This window comes from Populus alba, chromosome 12 (genome assembly GCF_005239225.2).
Source record: "Populus alba chromosome 12, ASM523922v2, whole genome shotgun sequence".
NCBI lineage: Eukaryota > Viridiplantae > Streptophyta > Magnoliopsida > Malpighiales > Salicaceae > Populus > Populus alba.
Window position 1 is genome coordinate 4,999,345 of NC_133295.1, and position 23,844 is coordinate 5,023,188.

General features: G+C 32.0%; 2 protein-coding genes across 3 annotated transcripts; both read left to right on the top strand.

Moving 5' to 3' along the window:
- The first annotated feature begins 8,192 nt into the window (after positions 1 to 8,192).
- LOC118046289 (actin-interacting protein 1-2) lies at positions 8,193 to 13,315 on the top strand. Its single transcript, XM_035055122.2, has 6 exons — positions 8,193 to 8,673; positions 8,798 to 8,959; positions 9,043 to 9,229; positions 9,776 to 10,198; positions 10,985 to 11,392; positions 12,333 to 13,315. Exons 1-6 carry the CDS (start codon positions 8,282 to 8,284, stop codon positions 12,588 to 12,590), a joined length of 1,830 nt encoding a protein of 609 aa, XP_034911013.1. The 5' UTR covers positions 8,193 to 8,281; the 3' UTR covers positions 12,591 to 13,315.
- Positions 13,316 to 16,515: 3,200 nt separating this feature from the next.
- Positions 16,516 to 22,586, top strand: LOC118046290 (beta-glucosidase 44). 2 transcript variants are annotated; one of them, XM_035055123.2, is made up of 11 exons: positions 16,516 to 16,821; positions 16,994 to 17,052; positions 17,638 to 17,713; positions 17,810 to 17,881; positions 17,989 to 18,076; positions 18,245 to 18,497; positions 18,594 to 18,709; positions 21,540 to 21,757; positions 21,858 to 21,889; positions 21,970 to 22,072; positions 22,168 to 22,586. In XM_035055123.2, exons 1-11 carry the CDS (start codon positions 16,572 to 16,574, stop codon positions 22,443 to 22,445), a joined length of 1,545 nt encoding a protein of 514 aa, XP_034911014.1. In that variant the 5' UTR covers positions 16,516 to 16,571; the 3' UTR covers positions 22,446 to 22,586. The 2 variants fall into 2 exon arrangements, with proteins under 2 accessions (XP_034911014.1, XP_034911015.1); XM_035055124.2 differs by lacking the exons at positions 16,516 to 16,821; positions 16,994 to 17,052 and adding an exon at positions 17,181 to 17,473.
- The last annotated feature ends 1,258 nt before the right edge of the window (positions 22,587 to 23,844 follow it).

Here is a 23,844-nt window from a genome sequence, read left to right on the forward strand (position 1 = left end):
AAATTAATAATTAGGGTAAGACAACGAGTGGTGAGGATAAATATTAATGCTCGTTGATTGTTGTGTGGACAAACAGATGAAGATCGCCAACCATCTTCTTCTTTTTATTGCCCTTGCTACAAAGAAGAATTTTTCAATCCGGTGTTTTTTTTTTTTTTTTGAAATCATGTTTTATCAAATTTTAATTTTTTAAATTAAATTTTAATATTTTTTATATTATTTGTTTATGTTAATATTAAAAATAAATTTTTAAAAATAATAAAAAATATTATTTTTTATACATTTTAAAAATAAATTTACATTAAACATCAATCATTACAGCAATTGTAGAAAGTCTTTGCAGTATGTGCGAGCAAGTTCACATGGAATGTTACCATTTGTGTTTATTTTTTTTGTTTTCAAGCAAATAAAAAGAGGATGACCATTTACTATTTTAGTTTTTTTGAGACCACAAAGGAAAAAGTAAGAAGCAAAAGGTTCCAAACCAAAAAGACAAAGACCACAAAGGCTTTGTTTAGAAATGTAATTGTTTTTTAAAGTATTTTTTATATCAAAATATATCAAAATGATATTTTTTTTAATTTTTTTAAATTATTTTTGATATAAGCACATTAAAACAATCTAAAATATATATAAAATTAATTTTTCATTAAAAAAATTTAAATTTATTAAAAATATGGGTTAACCAATGTTACCAAACACAGCAAAAGCTATATTCCAATATAACTTCTCAAATTTTTGTTTTTATTTGTTTTTGTTTTATTTATATATTTTTGGTAAGAAGCATCTTCAACTAACATCAAATTGGAATGTTCGGCTATCCCGCCTCATCCTCACTTTGCTTTGAAATATCTTCAAAAAACAGAATTCACTTATATATTTTAGGGTCTTGTTGTACCTACTCACCTTTTATTATCTCACTCCGAAACTAAAATAACCTTATTTAAAGTGTTTTTTTTTTAATATTTTACTAAAATGTAAAAAGTAATTAATTTTAAAGTAGATTTTCTTTATATTAGTAATAAAAAGAATAAACAAGAAAAATGGTCGATTAGGCCTAAATATTTATGACCTTATTTTCCAAAATATAAAGTTATGTGGTTTTTTTCTTTTCTTACAAGCTTAATTTGAGTTTGTAAATATTGCAAATTTTCTGAACAAGTTATTCAATAAAAACATGATTGTATTTTTTTTAGTACCAAATGCTGTCATAAATCATTAATATTATTTTTAATGTATTAGGAACTAAAAGATACGGTAATTACGGTTCATCAAATTAAATCAACATTTTTAAAAAAGAAAGCATCTAAATTTTTATTGTTTTTCTAGATTTTACCTTAGAAAAAATTGAGTTGTCACTTAACCATATATTTTGTAATCATCGATAATTTGTATTGAGATATATATATATTAGTTTGAATTTGAAAAATATAAACATTTTACACACACACACACACACACACACATATATATATATATATATATATATATATATATATTAAGATTTATATTTCTAGTTGGGTTTAGATTAATTCAAAGTTAGGTTTGACAATATTAATAGCCTATAATTACATCATCATGGCCACCCTACTCTCTCATCTCTAAATTTAGAGTTTTCGACAATGTCCTTGCTTGTGAATATTTTCAATTTAATTTGGTTTTATCAAAAAAGAAAATGAATTGGGTTTTTTTTTTAAAAAAAAAAGAAAATCAAAACCAAACTAAAATTAGTTCAAACCGATAAGTTTCGGTTCGGTTCAGTTATTTTAAAACAAAAACTAGTTTTGGTTCGATTCCGGTTTGGTTATTTTATATTAAAAACTAAAAACTATATTGTTTTTTGAGTTATTTTTGTAATTTCTAACGGGTTTTTTTTCCGGTTTGTCTCAGTTTTTTTTGTTTGGATTCGGTTTGGTTTTATTTTTTCTATTTCAAACTGAAATCAAACCGGTTAGTTTTTTTAAAAATTATTATCAGTTTTTTTTTAAATGGTTCAGTTTTTTTCAATTATTATTTTTTCAGTTTTCTTAGTTTAATCGCTTTTTGCGATGTTCTTACTCACCCTTATTTGATTTTACTATAATCACTCACTTGTACTCAATACCTTCTCTTATTCCTTTAATTTTGATTGGGTGAATGCAATTAATTGTATCATGGTGGTGCGATTCCTTCGCTGAAGTTTGTGGGAACCGGTGCCTACTTGAAACTTGAAAGGGGCAGTTGATACTGCAAGTCAGGAGAAAAAGAGTTTCGTCTATTTACTTTTAGTCCCGGTATCAAGTTTTGAACAACCACAAAAATTGCAAGATCCTAAGAGACAAAAATGGAAAATGAAACAATTGTATAGGCAAAAAATTTAGCGCCCCCAAATTTTTATAAAATTATTTTCTTTTCAATTAACTTGCATCTAAAATTCAGAGAAAATCTAAAATTTAAAATTGCAAGAAACCTTAAAATCTTGTTAACTATGTATTCAATAATTTTTTTTTGAAATAATGATAGCCTATGCTTTAAATTAACAGTATATATTGTCTCATTTTAAAAACCAAATCTCCTGCTTTTAATGAAAAAAGTTACTCAAATTATTTTCATACTCCTAACTCATGGATATATTAATTTTGCATTTATTAATCAATTCCAATAATCATATTTAGTGTTTCAATCCAGTTAGAAATTCATTAATGTCATTCAATACACATAACTCATGTTTTAATTTGATTATGGATTCATTGATCCCATTTAATTTTCTTTACTCATACTTTAATTCAACTTCTAGATTCATTAATTTATTTCCAAGTTCATGACTTATGCCTTTGAATAACTACACTTATTTACCCAATTCAATACCTTTCACTCAACCTTCCTTATCTTAATTATAGGATTCGCTAACTTAATTCCATAATCATGGCTTAACTTTACAATAATTGTATTCATTTACATGATTCAATAATCATCATAACCTACTATTTTATATATATCACTTTCATACCTCGAGTCATTTTGGTACTTGAAATTCATACCTTACATCAACTATATTCACCCTTTTATTTGAGTACTCATAATGCATGCTTTAAATCAACTATAACTTCATCAATTTATTTTCATAAACTTAGCTTGGAGTTTATGTCAACCACGATTGTTTATTCATTTTAATGGTCATCATTTCACACCTTATGTCATTGTACATTCATAGATCTATTTTAATAATCATAGCTTGGAATTTGGAATTTACATCCACTATATTCAATAACCCATTTCAATATTTAAGACTTGTACATTACTTACACTAAGCAGTCATTAGTTTATCTCAACACTTATAACATGTATTGTACATCAATTATATACTCATCAATTCAATGCAATAATTTTGGTTCATGTTTTACATCATTCATATTCATCAATTCTTATCATCACTTGCAACGTGTGCTTTTGAACACTTTTTAGCCCTTACCATCACGATTGACATGAGTTTAAATTAAAATCCACTGCCATAAAGGTGTATTTCTGATTATTGCATTTTTTTTTTCTTCTCAAATGCATAATTTACTAATATCATTTCTCTCCCTGAAGGTATATTTCATTTAATATCATTTTTCTTCTCTGAAGGTATAACTAATTTGATATCATTTCCTTCCCCCAAAGGCGTAATATATTTGATATTATTCCCCACTCCGAAGGCATAATTTATTGAAATCATTTCTTGCCTCGAATGCAAATTTCATTTAATATTATTTTCCTACCTTAAAGGCAAATTTATTTGATATCATTTCCTGCTTTAAAAGTATAATTTATTTGATATCATTTGTGACATCTGAAGTTTTTAAATTGTGATTTAACCAATGTTCTTCACAACAATAATGAAAATGGGATAATACACACACACACAGAGAGAACATGAGGACAATCTTTATTCACCATCCAGTACTTGTATCAATGAATACAATGATTCACGATTTATCTTTACATATTAATGAGGTTTTCATACTTTCTAAATAACATTCATGTAAATTATTCTAGAAATATTTATTTGAAATAGAAGAATCCCTCTCATATGGAATGATAGATAGCTCAATAACACTTAGGAGGTATTGCAACCTTTAAATAAAAATACCTTAAACACACATACACACAAGATCACAAAAATTATAACAAGCATTTGCATCATCATGGTTGCTAACATTTACTAACTATACAAGCAAAACCAATATCTTTAATATTTCTATAAACTCCTTAAACTTGTATCAATTTTCAAACTTAGGATATCCTCATTAACTATTGTTGATTTCTTTTTTCATGATTATATGCATTGAACTATCCTTGTCACATCATAATGACTTTTATTTATAATCTAGCTTAACTCAACTCAATACGATGTATTTGTTTTATCTTATGAATTTATCATATTTATATTAATGCTTTCATACTATGTTTCTTTACACATCAAATTCATTTTGAGTCTCGTTTCACCTTACCTCACGAGCATATTTAACTCATAATATTATTGCATTCATAGCATATTGAACTTATTCCACATGTTTAATTCATACAATTTCAATATATGTATTTTTGGCTACCCAAGCATTCCTTTCTTTTTTAACATATTGTATTTATATCTGGCTTCCCAAACATATATGTCATGTTGACCCTCTAATTTTGCTTTTTGTCATAATATCTATTATGTTATTTTTGGTTCATCATATCAATTCTAATCTCAATATCTATTATACATGTTATGGATTATTCATATAAATCCTTAAATTCATTAGGCTTTCGGCCCAATTTTGGTTTATATATATATATTCTTTTTATTGTAATATGTTATACACCCATTTGGCCCATTTAAAAACACCTTCCAACTTGAATATTTCTTGTGCTCATTTATAGCACTTTACAACTCGAAAAGAAAGTTTTGGCTAAAGAAATATATTTCCTCTTAAATTTAAATAATTTGAATTCTTATGCAGTTTTATATTAATTCATTTTAAATTTTTATTCTAAAAACCATGGTGTTGATAAGAAATTAATGGCTTTGTCAAATCAATAAGAAGAGGGAATTTTGACTCAAGAATTTGTTTTTCTTTTTTTTTTGCAAAATTTAAATCATTGAGATAAATCACTTCAACCAGTTCAGTTTGGTTTCAATTTTATAAGCCTAAACAAAAAAAATCAAATTGAACCCAAACAAAAAAACCAGAAAAAAACCCGAGCCAAATCAGAAAAAAATAGAATCAAAACCAAGTCAAACTGATTTGAATCGGTTTCTATTTTTTTTTAAAATTGAGTTTGGTAACCTTTTTTTATAAGAACCGAACCGAATTGAACAAAAAATGATCACCCCTAAAACAAACCTCAAATTAGCTTCTAAATTATAACCTAAATCTCAATGAAGTACTCAGGAATTGTTTTTCTCTCACTTAAATCATTAAAGTATGCAAGAAATTGAAATGATTTTGTCATCTAAACTCATTATAAATTTTCAATGAAAAATATCAAATATCAATAGAACAAATGTCCTTTGATGAAAAAATACACAGTTTGAACAAAATACATTAGCAGATTTTGACGTCGGACTCAATCACTACAAGATTTAACAGTTTTATCAATGGAATTTTTTCGTTGGCGTAAGACACATATTACATCGGTAATTAATTTACCGACGAAATCACTGATGGAGAATTTCCGTCGGTGAATCTTTCATCGGTATTTTTTTGTTCGTCGGTAAATCCATCGCTAATAATATTACCGACGGATCTACTGGCAGAACAGATGCGTCGGTAAAAATATTTTTTTATTACCGACGGATTTACCAATGGATTTGCCGACAGAAATTCCATCGGTAAATCTGTCGGTAAGTATTTAAAAACATTTTAAAAAAATTCATTTTATAAAATTATAAAATAATTAAATTAACATAAATCAACATTGTATAATATATACTCAAAATGCTTGGAAAAAAGAATAAGAAAATCAACTCAAACAAATTTGCAACAAATAAATAAAACAAAAAAATTAATTCAACGAAAGAAATTCATATGAAAAAAATGAAGTTGCAATTGCTAAAAATTTCAAAATCCTATAAATAAATCAACAAAAAATTGATCTCATATGAAAAAAAAAAATCTCACAACAACATTTATACAATTATTAAGAACAAAATCAATTAAAATTAAATACAAAACAAATATAGTGAAAAAAATCATGAAAAAATAAGAAAAAAAAAAATCTTACCTTAATATACTTGCAAGTGAAGCTAAGGAAAAAAAAATTCGTAAAGCATATTAATTAAAAAAAAACTAAGAGGATAAAAGAAGAAAGAAGAATAAGACATACCCGAGCATGGATGCTTTAGAAGGAGATAAGGAGAGAAAAGAAGAGAAAGAAATAGATATTGATGTTTTTTACATATAGTGAAGAAGAAGTAGAAGTAGAAGAAGAAGAAGAAGAAGAAGAAGAAGTAGAAGTAGTAGAAGAAGAAGAAGAAATAATGAGTCTGTCTCTTGTGAAATACGTGGATTCAGGTTTTTTATTGGGGTGCATTACCGACGGATTTACGGATGGATAATTGAATATTAATATTTTTTAATTATTTCATCGGTAATTTCGTTGGTAATATTTAATTTAAATTTTCAATTTCGTAAAAAGTTTTCAGAAACCGCCAAAAATTACTGATGATTTTTCAATCTGTCGGTGATTCCGTCTGTAATATTTAAATAAAAATTTTAAATCAATTGAATTTTCTCAGAAAACCGTCAAAACACACCGACGAATTTTCAATCCATCGGTGATTTTGTCCGTAAAGTAAAACAATTAACAGTGCAATTGGAAAATGAACAGTTTTGGAGCTCTCTGGAAAATACTGACAGAAAATTTCATCGGTAATTCCCTTTGTAATTGACATGATGAACAATGTTCACAGTTTACCAACGGATTTACCGTCGATAATTCCGTCGGTAAAAAAATGACACGTCATCATTTTTTTTGCTTTGTTTTTAATTTTTTTTCCTCATGATAATTCCCTCGGTATATATCGAGGGAATATTTTCGTCGGTAAAATCCCTCAAAAATTTACTAACGGAAATATTCCCTTGGTATTTCCGTTTGTATTTATTGATTTTCTGATAATGAATTGGAAATTAAAGTCAGTTTAAAAAACCAATTGAGATAATATATATATATATATATATATATATATATAGTTTGAAGACTTGATTAAAAAACTCTAATTTAGCTTGGAGACTTATTTCACATTTATCCAACATTTTATTAGACACATATCATAATTGTTAGACCTAATGGATAATCTAACCCAAGAAAGGGTCGTCCCATGACTCGGGGTCAAAACTCCAAAATGTAATTATTTGATGTTTCATCCAAGACAATGTAGTTTTTTTCATGTTTACTTGTTGATGAAGTGAATTTAATCATTATAAAACACTACAAAATTGTTTATTTAAAAGAAGTAATTTTTAAAATTTTTCTGTGCTTATTTAACATTAAAATTGTTAATTAATAAAAAATAGATTTTAGTTAGAAATAATTTGACTTGATTTTTATGAAAGTATTTTTTTATTTTAAATGAAAAATACTTTTCAAATAATTGCGAAAAATTCAAAAACATCTTATTATTTATTAATTATATTAAATTTGATCCTTAACTTTTTTATTGTTATATATTTTTTTATAGTATTTATTTTTTTAATTTTATCTCTTAAAATTTAATTTAATTTGATCTTTATGCTAATTTTGGTCCTCATTTATTTATTTTTCATTTATTTTTTTTAATTGAATATTTTTATCTATCATATTTAGTTCTTATTCTTTTTAATTCATTTTATTTTTATTTAAAATAATTTATAAAATTAATTTTTTTAATTTTAATCTCTTTTTATTTTTTTATCTGATATATTTAGTTTTTATTCTTTTGAGGACAATTTATTATTTGGAATCATTTATGCAATTAGATTTTTTATTTAATTTTATATTCTTTTAATTTTTTATTCATTAGATTTGATCACTATTTTTTTCATAAAAATTTTAAAATTTATTTTATTATTCATTAAATACTAAAAAAAAATTAATTTATTTTCTAATATAAAAAACTAATTTTACTTTAAAAAAAAAAAAAAATTATTTTCCGAACAAACTGGAGCTAAACAGTTATTCTAAATAATTAGCCCAAAAGGCGCTCTGCTAGTCCCCGATTATATAAATAAAATAAAGAAACGTTCAAAATCCCCACCACTTTCCCATCTCCGCTTTCCCTTTCTCCATCAATTCTCAAATGACAGAGCTGGCAGAAACCTACGCTTGCGTTCCCTCAACCGAGCGAGGCAGGGGGATCCTAATTTCCGGTCATCCAAAAACCAACAAAATCCTCTACACAAACAACCGATCAATCCTCATCCTCAACCTTGACAACCCACTTGACGTCTCCGTCTATGGCGAGCATGGTTACCAAGCTACCGTCGCACGATACTCTCCCAATGGCGAGTGGATCGCCTCCGCTGATGTTTCTGGGACTGTCAGGATCTGGGGTGCTTACAATGATCATGTCTTGAAAAAAGAATTCAAAGTACTTACTGGTCGGATCGATGATCTTCAATGGTCACCTGATGGGTTGAGGATCGTTGCATCTGGGGATGGAAAAGGGAAGTCTCTTGTTCGTGCTTTTATGTGAGTAGAAATGATTTTGTTATTTTATTTTTGAAAAAAGTTAGGCATGGCATAGGACTGAATGTCAGTAGATTTTTATTGTGTGGTGATTGATGCTTATGGGTGTTTTTATTTATTTTTATAGGTGGGATTCGGGGACTAATGTAGGGGAATTTGATGGGCATTCGAGGCGAGTTTTGAGTTGTGCATTTAAGCCAACCAGACCCTTTCGAATTGTGACGTGTGGTGAGGATTTCTTGGTTAATTTTTATGAAGGACCACCATTTAAATTCAAGTCATCTCACAGGTTTGTAATGGTTTATGTTACGTTTTTAGAGTTAAAGCAAACTAAAGAGGGTGCATTGGTTGAAAAGTTTTGGTTATATGCAGGGATCATTCAAATTTTGTGAATTGTGTACGGTTTTCTCCAGATGGTAGCAAGTTTATCAGTGTAAGTTCTGATAAGAAAGGCATGCTATTTGATGGAAAGACAGGAGAGAAGATTGGACAGATTTCTTCCGAGGATGGTCATAAGGGCAGCATTTATGCTGTTAGTTGGAGTCCTGATGGTAAACAGGTAAGCCTAGCATTAACTTATAATGAACTTTCTGATGAGCGCATCTGCATGGTGGTGCTGAAACCTATATCATTTGATGTGACCCTTTAAATTTTTTTAGGTAATTATAAGAAGATTTTGAATGAGGACATTACACTAGAAGTTTGGGTGGAAAAATATACAACTCTATCTCTTCATTTGTGTTTCGTTTCTTTTAAAATGTGAAGCAACTATTGAGTATTAGAATGAATTCAGTGGTGTGTTTAGTTTCTTTCTTCAGTGGCCATTTTTGATAAACAGAGTCTGACTGCAGCTGACTACTCGCATTTTGTAATTAAGGACCAACTTCTTGCTATGCTCTTACGCGCTGAAAGTAATTTATTTTCAATCAATTTGCATGAGGACTGTACAGACATGCTCGATCTCTGTTGCAGATTTTTTTCTTTGATATTTTGTTCCCTCCTTTTTATATTTGCGTTCATTTATTATGCTCTCTTTTTCCCCCTAGTCAGAGCATGTCTTTTTATTCCTGATAATTAACCAATTTGTGGTTAAACTAATTTGCAGGTGCTGACAGTATCTGCTGACAAGTCTGCAAAAGTGTGGGAGATCTGTGATGATGGTAGTGGAAAGTTAACAAAAACTTTGACTTCTTCTGGCTCAGGTGGAGTGGATGACATGCTAGTTGGTTGCCTTTGGCAGAATGGTCATCTTGTCACTGTTTCTCTTGGTGGGACAATTAGCATTTTCTCAGCTAGTGATCTTGATAAAAGTCCATTGAAAATAGCTGGTCATATGAAGAATGTTACTTCCTTATCCGTGCTTAAAAATGTCCCAAAGACTATACTGTCGAGCAGCTATGATGGCTTGATAATTAAATGGATTCAAGGCATTGGATACAGTAGCAAATTACAGAGGAAGGAGAATACTCAGATTAAATGCTTGGCTGCTGCTGAAGAAGAGATTGTCACATCTGGTTTTGATAATAAGGTTATTAACATGGTTACATGTTATGATTCTTAAATTATTATGCTGGTTTCCAATTCCATCTTAATCAACTATGAATCCGAGGAGGTGAACAGTTCATGCTTATCAGGATTAACGAATGACATATGAAACATGCTGGAGGGATTGTATTTGGTACTCCAGCTTCTAACTTAATTGTGGTGCACGGATTTTAATTTATTTAAATAGTCGTACTATTGCTTAGGACTGTAAGTGTTGTACTATCCTGATGTTGACCACATGTATCAAATGGTTAGTGTTTAAGGGGAAAAAAATTTCTCCAACTTATGTACATTGTACTCTTTTGTTTGCATCAAATTCAGCAAACTGGATCCCTATCCCCTGAATTGTATCTTTAGAATGCATCTTTAAGCATCCTTAAATAGTATCTTTGAGATTTTGACACTTTGGTGCTGTTACAAGTTGTCTAAACATGGAAATTATTTGTCTCTCTTTGATTTCTAATTTATTGTGTCCTGAAACAACAAGAAGTTGAATAAAATAAAGAACAAGGAGAACTTTTCATTTTAATCTCCTGACTGAAAGTTTAAGCAGCTCTGAATTCTACCAACATATGGCTGACCCTTATGTTTTTATTGTTTTCTTTAATTTCATTTGCAACATCTGTTAATTAGACAGGATTTGAGTAGGATCATGAATTAAATATGATTTTCACATAAGTTGTGGTGCGTTTATTCTTCTTTGGTAAATGAAATTTGTGCTCCTTACCATCTCTGATGCTTTCCTTTTGCTATTCTTTCTATTTTTCAGATATGGAGAGTTCGATTGCTTGATGACCAATGTGGAGATGCAGATTCCATCGACGTGGGAAACCAACCAAAAGACATTAGTCTTGCCCTTCTCTGCCCTGAGCTTGCTTTGGTCACGATTGAGTCAGGTGTTGTCATGCTTCGTGGTACAAAAGTTGTGTCAACCATCAATCTTGGCTTTGCTGTGACAGCATCTGCAATTGCACCTGATGGAAGTGAAGCGATCATAGGTGGGCTGGATGGAAAATTGCACATATATTCAGTCACAGGTGATACACTCACAGAAGAAGCAGTCCTTGAGAAACATCGTGGTGCAATCAGTGTCATCCGTTATTCTCCAGATGATTCAATGTTTGCATCTGGTGACTTCAATAGGGAAGCTGTAGTTTGGGATCGTGGCTCCAGAGAGGTACTTTGATTACTTATTAAGTTCCAATAAGCCAATCTTATACTTGTCTCATTACAGCTGCATATACATAGCATTTAGATATTGTTGGTTGAAGTGGCAGATTTGCAAACTTGTGCCAGGTCTGTGTGCTTTTATGTGGGTAAGGCACTAGGTACATATCTATGTAATAGTAAGAATTAAAGTTTTTTCAGTATTTTTGCATTCTAATTCTCACGGAGCAGAGCAAATTTAGCTGCCGCATCTCTGTCTCTGAAAATCTTATTGAATTACATGATATAGAGAAGGCACTGAATCAAATGAAGCACTTGTGGTAATATGCAACGTGTACAAATTTGGTTTGGATGGATTTGTCCAGTTCATCATGTTATGAAATATGAAAAACATATTTCCTGTCATTATGGTTCCTTGTTCTGTGAAATTTTACTTTCTTACAGCATAGTATTGTTCTCAACATTGGTTTTCAAAAACAGAGACTTCCATAGTTACTGGTCTTGGATCTGACAATGTTTTGTTTCATGTCCAACTATTACTCTTGAGACAAGTTATGTTGGCTGTAAGTGAAACACATAAATACCGATATTCTTACAGTTAAATGCCAGTCTTTGCATTCCCTAAATCTTTCTGTGTTATATGTTGTTCCTTTAGTTTTCAAGGGGAATGGATGGGGTTGGTGGAAGGATTGTGCTCTGTATAAGCAGGCACAGCTTGACTGGTACATTGCAGTTCGGTGCTGCTCCTTCATTGGGATTCCCTAGTTTGTGTTATATGCCACAGGCCCCTGAGGCCTTGTTGTCAGTTTGTTCTCTTTTTTAATCGTGTGTTTTTTTCCCCTTAAATATGGCTATTTCATGTCCAATGGAAACATTGGGTTTCCTTATTTTGTTTTCTTTAGCTTGCTGGATTGTGGGGCCTTATTTTTCACTCTCCACATTTTGTGCAGGTGAAGCTTAAAAACATGTTGTACCACACTGCCCGCATAAACTGTCTTGCTTGGTCTCCTGATAGCAGCATGGTTGCTACTGGATCGCTTGATACCTGTGTAATCATATATGAAATCGACAAGCCAGCATCTAGTCGGATGACCATAAAAGGAGCTCACTTGGGTGGAGTTTATGGATTAGCTTTTGCTGATGATCATAGTGTAGTAAGTTCTGGTGAGGATGCTTGTGTTCGTGTTTGGAGGGTAAATCCACAGTGATATAAATTAATGGAGGTCATCATGAAGATATTCAGCTCAAATTATTTGAAACTTGGTGAACATGCTGGATTGATTTGGATTTTATTGTCAACTTCAGCACGGAATGAGGTCAGAAAGCAAAGACTGATGCCTAGGAATATGGTATTTTTATGAATGTTAAACTAGCCTGTTCTAGTTCTCTGGTTATGTCGGGCATGACTATCACGAACATAAGTTTGATTAAGAGTGTTTTGTTCAGATTTTGCTGTTTGAAGATAGTACTTTTTTTCAGACTACTGGTGATTGAAGTAGGGGAACCGGTGTAGGTTTTGTGCTGCTTGGCAACCCTTGAATGTTGCAGCTGCATCTTTGTTTGATGGAATATAATGTAGCATGTGCTATGGAAAGGTTCTTTGCCGGTCCTAGATATGTCAGACATCCAGAATCTCATATTTGAAGCGTGGGGTTTTGCAAGAAAACGACCTTAAACCGCAGGTGGATGAATATGGTTGCGATACTGAAAGACATAGATTGTTACCACAACACCCCACTTCCCGTCTCTTTTCCTCTGTTTTGGGTTTGTTAGATTGGTTGTAAGCACTGGTAAGTTGCCTTCCTTTTTTTAGGTGATGGTGCCACAAAGTGAATGTTATGTTAGTTTCTGTTTCGGATTATTCCGGCAGGGTGATACCACTCGTCTGTATTTTCTTCTGTTCGTGTGGCTGAAGTGATTGCATTCTGTGTTACATCTGCTGTTTATGTTCATCTTCACTGAAATGCCAGAGATGCTCATACAAACAATAATAGACATCTTTTCGGGTCCAATAGACAAATTATGCATCGAGAAAGTATTTTGATCAGAATACGTCACGCCTCCCAGAACAAGGGCTCTGTATAGCTAAAGCCTGATCTCAGGACCTAGAACAGGTTCGGCCACTAAAACATCAGACTAGTCTGCCTCTAAAGCTTCACATAACAGGTTTTATTTAGAGACAGATCGCCATGCATGCTTAATTTCTCGTCAACCACGAGGCATCCTGAAGCATCAACTGGATAAGAGAATTGAGCAAATGCAGATGAGACATGGTTTCCCTCGACTTTTTGAAGTTCATCCATGTGAAATCTTAATTTATGAGTTCTTGAATTTTAGATCAATCACCCGTTATTTCTGCAATTGTCAGTATAGACGGTTTTACTGATCTGAATGAGTGGATAAGCCTTGATTGTATGACATAGCAGCTCTTGATCCTTCACTTCATGGCAAGTGCTTTTCTCGAAGTTCAAGAGGTAAGAAAAAAAAAAATGATTAAATGGAGAAAAAAAATTTAAAAAAAAATATTAAAATTTTAAAAAAACTAATCACTTTAGTTTAATTTTGATTTTATAAACTTAAAAAAAAAAAAAAATATATCATCAATTATTAGAAATGCTTTTACTAACCCAACAAAATCGGCTTAAAACAATGGAGGTATTGGGCTTGCTATAAGTATTTGTTTTGTTGGTTTCAATTTTTATTTTAAAAAAAATTAAATTATTTTTTTATTTTTAAAAATTAAATTTAAAACCAGTTCAAATTATTTAGATTGGGGAAATAAAATTGAGTATTTATATTTTGTTTTTGTTTTCAAAGTGTTGGTGGAATTGGATTCGGTCTAGTTTAATCGGTTTTAAATATTTAAAATTGAAATTAATTTAAATAATAATATTTTTTAAGGTTTTTTTAATTGATTAATTCAATTTTTTTATTCAATTTTTTTCAAATCACTCACTGCATTCTCTTCCGCGAAAGTTTGTTTTATCATCTTTTGCTAAACAATTTCTAACGCTATTAGGCTGCTTGGAGCTCAATGTCAAGTACCCATGGACAGGCAAAAACATTGCTATGCTCCCTTTTCAAAACGCCATTTTAAGGAAGTTTAATGAATTCTTGAAACTTTTTTTTTACTAATTTGCCAAAATACAACTTAAATTTGGAATCTCTCAGTGCCCTAATGGAGTAAAATCCATATGCAACTATGCAGATAAATCCCAAAAAGGGTTATTCGTGACTAATTGGGACAAAAATCTGAAAAAACGAACAAAGTTAAAAGGAAATTCATTATGTTTTTGGTTAAAACCTCTTGTCTTTATTATTTTTGAAAAAATCCTTTACTTTTGACACAGAATGATACCCCAAAATAACACTGCCTAGGAGTGGGTGCTGAAATATTACTTTACTAGAGTGGTTGAAAAATTAGAAAAATTAGAAATTAGAAAGTGAAATGATCCGCTGAATAGAGACCAAAATAAATAAAAGAGTTTGAGCACTTATAAAAAACAACTAGAAGCTAAAAATAATTAAAAAGAAAATAAATAAACTATTTGATACTGTATTTAAAATGTCATGTACAGTTCCATAAGAAATTGAAGAGAGAGGTAAAAATTAAAGTATCATAATTAATTAGTTAAATTAAATCTATAAAAGCTGAAGTAACAAACAAATAAAATCACCATAATCTTGTTGGAAGAGTCTATGGTATTTATTATGCTATTATTGTTAAAACACATAATGAGATTGCCTTGTCTTGGGTTAAGAGGAATATATATATATATATATAGATTAAATGATTTTATCTTTATGTCACTTCAAGCATCTTTCTCGCCAATTGCAAATAGTAGCAGGCATTAACGATCTGGACATGTAATGTTATTTTATCTTGAATTGAAAGTAAGGGGTTTCTTTCTTTTATTATTTCAGGTTTGAAATTTATGATTGTTAATATAATTATTATTGAAAGTTTATATAATTAGTTTATAAAATTAGAAGTATTTTTAAACTGGCTAGAAGATCTATATTAATAATAATAAAAATATTATTTACATATTTATTTTTATTCATGTGAGGCGCTTCCAAGAAATTGAAATTAATAAATTTTTTAAAGTTTAACAACCAAATTAGATGCCACAACTCATAATTACGGAAAGTAAAAACGTCACAATAGTCATCACAAACAAGTCGAAACGATCTGACAACCCAAGGGGGATGTTTCCTTCATGTGACGAAAACGACACTTCACCTCTCCGTATTTTGGTCCGCAAGACGACAGCACCACCAAATTAACATTGTCTTTGCTCAACATTTTAAGCGTAATCTCCATCTACTACTCTCTCTTGGCAAATTCTTAAATAAAAATAAATTAAGAAAATATATTTTAAAACTCTGACAGATATAGCTTAACTTTTTAAAAATTATTAGTTTGATTCCTATAAACATCTTAGGTCATTGAAGGCTTATATGATCGTTAATTTTAGAGTCTGTAAAATTAATTGAGGTATACACAAACTGATCCAGATACCTACATCAATAACAACAAAAAAAAAGAGTATATTTTGATTGTAACCCAATCAATATAATTACTAATTATGGAAAAAATTAAGTGACAAGTCAAAAGATAAAATTAAAGATTTTAAATAATTAAATATTAAAATTTATTTTTATAATTTTTTTTTTTTATTTATTGTAAACACACCCTTATCAATAAGGTTTTTATTTTAACAAAATAAACATAAATATATTATATCTTTGAAAAATTAAGAACAAAACTCAAGCTTGAAATAACAAATGAATACCATTGGTTAAAACATTATTTTCTTAATTTATGATCTGATATGTTTTATACATATATTTCAATAGTATATTAATGTATACTACTAATAGAATATTAATAATTCTTCATCATTCTATTAGGACAAAATGAATTTTCTTTAATTAAGCTAAGATCTTATCACAGATAAACGTCAAACGACAAGACAAGAAAATAAGCTCCAACTCCAACGCACATTGGATACGATGCGTGAGGCACCCCACATTGGATATTTTCTCTTTGATTTTTCATTATTTTATTACATAACGTTAACGCGTAATGGTTTGGCGCATTCTGTGTAATTTTCATTTCTATAAATAACCACACTCTCCCTTACTTAATCTCTGTACTCTTTCTCTCTGTACTCACTCTCTTCAAGATGAGAGCTAAGGCATTGCCATTCTTGATATTCTGTCTCAGTATTGTTCAGTGTACCTCCCATGCAGCAGAATCCAATGGAGCCTCAGAGAAGCCTGAGACCGTTAGTTTTGAAGCAGCAGGAGGGCTGAGACACAGCTTCCCTAAGGGGTTTGTCTTTGGAACTGCTACTTCTGCTTATCAAGTTGAAGGCATGGCTGAGAAGGATGGTCGCGGGCCTAGCATTTGGGATGAATTTGTTAAAATTCCTGGTAATAATACTAAACATAATTGATATATAGTGCTCGCTTTGCTTGCCTTGTTAACAAAAATTAAATTTGATAGTAATGTTTTTGTTGCCTTTAAGACAACAGCTAGTAAAGATTAAAACTTTAGGTTTTAGATTAATATCTTTAATGATATGAAATGTGATGTTATGAACAGGGATCGTTGCCAATAATGCCACAGGGGAAGTGGCAGTGGACCAGTATCACCACTACAAGGTAGGTCCTGTCTTGTCCTTCCCTTTCTTTTATTTGTATGATAATGTTTAATATTTATGTTGTAACTGTACGGATGCGTTTTAATCATGTCTGCAATAAGACATCCACCAAAAATGGGGTGCCATGACAATGTGGTCATCATTAATGATAACCCTTTGACCAGGCTAGAGGCTTCATGATCTTTTTGATTACTGATTTACTTGACAGTCCACTGATCTATTGAGTTATTCTTCGTCGTTCTACAGATGAATAAATGGGATTTTGACTGATCTGTTGAGTTATTTTCTGTAGTTCAATAGTTGAATCCAAGGGAACAATTCCTGTGTTTAAACTTTCATTTTAGTTTTAATTTCAGCAGTTTTGAACACTGCATCGTTAAGAATGAGGGGAAATGCCTACAAATATGAAAATCTACCATGCTGTTGTTACTAAACCTTACTCTTGATGTTTTATATTAATATAACTTGTCATTTATACAGATTATTAACATTATAATATCCATTCTTGATTTTATGCAAGTTATATCAAGTTCTTGTCGTTCAGGAACAAAAATAGTAAGTTTAAACTCTTCTTCTGATGTTGCAGGAAGACGTAGATATCATGAAAATGTTGAACTTCGATGCATACCGGTTCTCGATTTCATGGTCCAGAATTTTCCCTGGTAGTTGATTCAGATGCAGTTTCTGTTAAATTTGAACTCTTTTTAAAAATTTGTGTCACTGGATCAGCCTAAACTTCTTTGACTTCTTTGATGTAGATGGAACTGGAAAAGTGAATTGGTTGGGAGTTGCATACTACAACAGGTTGATCGACTACATGATCGAAAAAGGTTTGCTTTTCTATGAAATTTGAATTATATACATGTTGATGGCCAACTAATCACTACACATTTATCAAGAGATGGGGATATAATTGATGTCCATGAATATTTTGCAGGCATTACTCCATATGCGAATCTTTATCACTATGATCTTCCCCTAGCACTTGAGAAGAAGTATAAAGGATTGCTGAGTTACCAAGTAGTGTAAGCATAGTAATAAGAACTGATTTTTCCCCATGTATAGTTTTTACGTTATATTTTGTATTTGGATGACTGGAATGATTTTTCTCAGGTATATTATTCTGGGGATTATGTTTCTGAGCAATCATCTTTAAATAGATTGAAATTTGATAAATGCCTCAAACTCTGCAGGAAAGACTTCGCGGATTATGCAGACTTCTGTTTCAAGACCTTTGGAGACCGAGTGAAGAATTGGATGACATTCAATGAACCCAGAGTGGTAGCTGCACTCGGATATGATAATGGATTATTTGCTCCCGGCAGGTGTTCCAAAGCATTCGGGAACTGTACAGCCGGTGACTCTGCAACAGAGCCTTATATTGTTGCTCATCATTTGATTTTATCTCATGCAGCCGCAGTTCAGAGATACCGCGAGAAGTATCAAGTTAGCATCTGTTCTTCTGTTTTGAACTGGATGGAATTCATATATTCAATGGAGCAGAATGCTATATACCTTATCCTTTTTCATTCTACATTGCAGGAAAAGCAAAAGGGAAGGATTGGGATTCTCTTGGATTTTGTTTATTACGAACCTCTTACCAGATCAAAAGCCGACAACTTAGCAGCTCAAAGAGCAAGAGACTTTCACATTGGATGGTAAAAATCTTTACTGCTTACTGATACAAGAAATTCTCTCTTTCTTTCATTTAGTGGTCAATGAGGAGTAATCAAGGACCACACAATTTCCCAAGATGACTAAAGTTGACATTCTTGATTAATGATTTTTCACTATAGTGATAAAACACCACCAAAATATATTGTGATTGTGAGGATGTTAATGGTTTGAGTTGGGTTGAAACAGTAGCTTACAGCTAAAGTAAAGAGTTGAGGTATAAAGATTTTAAAAAAATAAGACCTCCATTTATAGTAGAGAGCTTCCTTACCTTTTACGCAAAAAACCAACTACACAAACTAATATGCCTACTCCTCCATTTTCAGCATTTCTAATTGTGATCACACCTTCATATTCAGCTTCTCCAGCCGCCTACTTTGCAAGAAGGCAGGCTGCAATCTTTCTCTTCTCTAAGTAATTTACTTTTCAAGTCTGAAATGTGAGTTTACAACTCGTAATCTCCCACTTAAACTCACTTTTCACATCCTTCTATTTTTTAATTCTTGACAACTACATGTCCTTTACTTTTTTGCTAAGCCATAAGAGGATGAACTCCAAATAAACTTGCCAACATTGATCAGCTTTGTCATAACATCTTCCATGTTATCATTAGAGTTTTATTATAAATGGTGCGATATTGATCTTCAAAATGCGATGAATAGCCATGCTTTATAAGTTGTCCAACACTTAACAAATTATACCCAGCACATGCATTACCTCATGAATCACCTGTTTTCAATTTCGTAGTTTCAACACTTGTAAATTCTCCATTCTCAATCTTCACTCTAGTTTGCCTTTTTATATCAATGTCATTGAACATGTTTTTGCTTGGTTTCATGTGAGTGCTACAAGAACTATCAATGAGTCATTGTCCATTCTTGTCTCCGTTGCTACTTTGACAAGTATAAAACATGCTTCCATACCTTCTCTATCTTTGATAATATTTCCTTGTGGAATGTTCCTCGTACTATAATCTTTAGCTAAGTGACCAAACCCTTTACAATCGAAACATCGCATCTCCCCTTTATACCAACAATTTTTAGGCACATGGCCTGGTCTATTATAAGAATGAAACCTTCTGACACTTCTATCATCACCATAGTTGCTTCAAAAATTACTTCTTCCTCTTTCCCTTTGATTTCTACCCTTTCCTCTGCTTATATCCTCCACCCGTAAAGGATTTTGTGTACCAAGAGTGCTTTGATTGAAAAGTAATCTCTACTGACTTTTCACTTCTCTTCACTAATCTCTTCTCATAAGACTTTAAAAAACCCATCAACTCTTGAACGCTCAACATAAACAAATATTTTGTTTCTTCTACAGCAACCACAATAGGATTTCTCTGGAGGCTAAACAACACTTTCTCTACAACTCTTTTATCACTAATCTCATCACCACAACTTTTCATTTGATTCACAACTTTAATAATCCTATTAGAAACTTCTGTTACCTTCTTTTAACATCATCACACATCCTCCAAAGACAAGTTCATATATGTGAAACCAATCTTGAGAAGAGGTCATGTGCCAAGTTGCTTATGAATCCATTATCAAAACATCTTTTGGTGATTGTATCCTAGATTTCTTTTGCTGAATTCTTCTCTGCAATGCTTGATAAAATTGAATATGCCAAAGCTAGTTGCAACTTGGCAACAATGTTGTCAACCATCTCCTTTCATTTTTCATCAGTTATGCTCACTGGCCTGATATCTCCAATTGCTGCTAAGCAATCATCCTTTCTCAAAATTGCCTCTCTTTTTTTTTTTTTTAATTTTCCCAAGGAGAAATTAGTCCTATTGAACTTCTCAATCTCAAACTTTGTTGCCATGGTGTTACCTATAATCCGCTTCTCAACATGAACTGGCTTCCTCTTTTCATCGTGAATGGTAGCCGACAACTAGCATCTCTGATACCACTCTGATACGATGTTAATGGTTTAAGTTGGATTGAAACACTATCATACAAACTAGAGTAAAGAGTGATACACAAAGATTTAAATGGAAAAATAAGACCCTAAAAAAATTAAGGACAAGTCAATAAACAAGATTTGAAGGATTTTTTTTGGATAATATGACTTCTCCCTCTGAATACATGGAGAGAACACCACAAGACTAACTCTCTCTCTCCTTAATTAGGAGAGACAAAAGTGAAAGTAGTTATCAAAAACTAAGGAGAAAGTCTCTATTTATATTTATAGTAGAGGGCTTCCTTACATATTAATTAAAAAACCAGCTAGAAAGACTAACTTTGCTGCGGCCATTTTTTTACTTGGCTGCTCCTCTGTTTTCACCATTTCCCGCTGTGATTGCAGCCATCTTTGACACCTCTATATTCATCTTTTCCAGCCACCTACTCTGCAAGAGTTCAAGAAAGATGGCTGCAACGTTTCTCTTTTACAAGTAATTGAATATTCCAGTGTGAAATGTGATTTTACAGCTCACAATGACGAGCTGAAATTTGGAAACCATAAAAGCATGCTGCTTGCTATTTTGCAGATAATATAAATTTGATGCATTTAACTGACACATTTTATGAACTTGCATCTTAGTGTCAGCTATCTGAAATTTATTTAAAACAATTAGATTGTTGGTGAAATAGATATGTCTAAAGAGTGTGCCTTGAAAAGAATATGAAAGTATGGTCTAAAACTTTGGATATAAACAATTTTCATAATAATGAGACAAATAAGATATTTCAAGGGCATTCCAGTTGAATCACACTTACCATATGATACAATCAACTAACCTTATGATATAATTTAGACATCTTCATAGCTTTCAAAAAACTCATATCACATGGCTTTTGCTTCGTGTAGGTTTATCCATCCTATTGTGTATGGTGAATATCCAAAAACAATGCAAAATATTGTCGGGAATAGACTACCCCAATTTACAAAAGAAGAAGTTAAGATGGTGAAGGGCTCAATGGATTTTGTGGGCATCAACCAATATACAACTTTCTACATGTATGATCCTCATCAGCCTAAACCAAAGTACTTGGGCTACCAGCAAGATTGGAATGTTGGATTTGCTTGTAAGAAACTCCTGGATTCATTTCCCCCTCGAATAAATGAAGCTTCAAACTTCATTTACTCCTTCAGTCGCTAAATCGCAGTGTCTTGTGAATTTTGCAGATAAGAAGAATGGAGTGCCAATTGGTCCAAGAGTAAGTTTTTCACCTGTGTGTTAATAATACATGAGCTATGGATTTGATTTCATTTCATATGAATAACTGGATATTTGCAGGAAAATTCTAATTGGCTTTACAATGTACCATGGGGTATGTACAAGGCTGTGATGTACATAAAAGAGCGCTATGGAAACCCTACAATTATACTATCTGAAAATGGTATGAGCTATACCTCTATATATGTCTTTTTTAACTTGTAACTTTTTGTGGGCTTGTTTTACTCTGTTAATGCGCGCGTGCGCGTGTGTGTTCAGGGATGGATGATCCTGGTAATGTGACGCGTTCGAAAGCATTGCATGACACCACTAGAGTTGGCTACTTTAAGGCCTATTTGACTCAGCTGAAGAAGGCAGCTGATGAAGGAGCCAATTTAGCTGGTTACTTTGCATGGTCATTGCTTGACAACTTTGAATGGAGGTCAGGCTACACTTCAAGGTTCGGCATTGTATATGTTGATTACACCAACCTAAAGAGGTACCCCAAAATGTCTGCTTATTGGTTCAAGAAACTACTGGAGCGGAACAAACACTAGACATAGCAGCCAGGCTTTCCTTTCGATTTAGTTGTCTGGAAATTAATATTTTTACAGTAAAGCTATCAAGAACATTGTGTTTGGGCTCTTTCACTGCTTGAGTTTGTTCAGTGGCGCTAATAATAATTTACAGATCTGCAACCCTAATGAAACAGCTTAACCGATCAAGAACATAAAAATTGCAGAGAAATTAAGTACACAAGCATGGTCTTATAGTTGTCCTTGTTTGTGAAATTTAGTTGACTATTTTTCTGAATGAACTGCGTTAACTTTGAATGATAATGCAAAATTTAATCTCGTATCTCCATAAGCAACCAGGATATCGATCTCAGTCTCAGCTCTCATTAGCCAGGCTCAGAAACTGCAAATCGCCATGCGGACATGCAGTCCTCGTCTTTGGTGAACAACAATAGGGCAACTTCAACTGACCTTGCTACCTAACAGCTTGATCTCAAATCCACATCTTAATATCAATTTTTCAGTGTCCTAATTTCAGAATTTCGATGAAAGGTTCCTAATAGTTACGCAAAAATAGGCTATGAATTATAACCACGGAGATCGAAAGGACACACGAGAAAAGTAATTCAAAATAGTTTTCTTCGTGTTCTTTAAACTCCTGTGCTTGCTTCTCTTCTCCTTTTCATTCCTATCTTTTTCGTTAGGACTGTTTGTATGCTTAGAATTCACACTTTCTTGGGACTCCTTACTGACATACAAGTTGTCTGAGTTTTTAACCTTGGTTACCGCTGAAGCTTGTTCACCCTGGCCTAAGCGAACTTTGTTTTCTTTCGTTTCTTGGAAGGACTTTTATCATGAACCTTTGACTGAACGTCATCAGGTGTAAACCATGGTGTATTCATCTTTTCCTAGTCAATCACAACTGGGATTTGTTCAGTGCTGCTATCTTTCTGATCCAAGTAGATTTCTTCGTCTTGTCGAATCCTGAATGGGTTCTAAGGTATCTTCAGTGGAACATCACTGGGAACCATTTCTGTTTCTGTGCTTTAAACATTAGGTGACAGAGTTGGTTTCTGAAGGGCTAGAACTTCGCTGATATACATCCTTTCAGTTGAAAGTGGCTCCAGCTTCATTAACACACCTAGTACAGTAAACGCATGCACGGTAAAGTTATGCAACTTCTAAATATCTGTATCCGTAAAGATCAAGCGGGGTTAAAAAAACTTGCCTGAACTATCTTCTCCAGTTTTGTAGGAACGAAAAGCCATTGAGAAGTCATTTTGTCTGGATATAATACCGGGGTTGAGAAGGATTTTGAACGACAATAGGGTCTGGAAGATGTCCAGGACTTGGAAAACAAGCGAAGGCCTCCATGGTTCTTGAATCCAAGCTCCTTTGAGCAAATACAGTTTCTACTGAAGGAGGAATTTCTCTGGAGTCA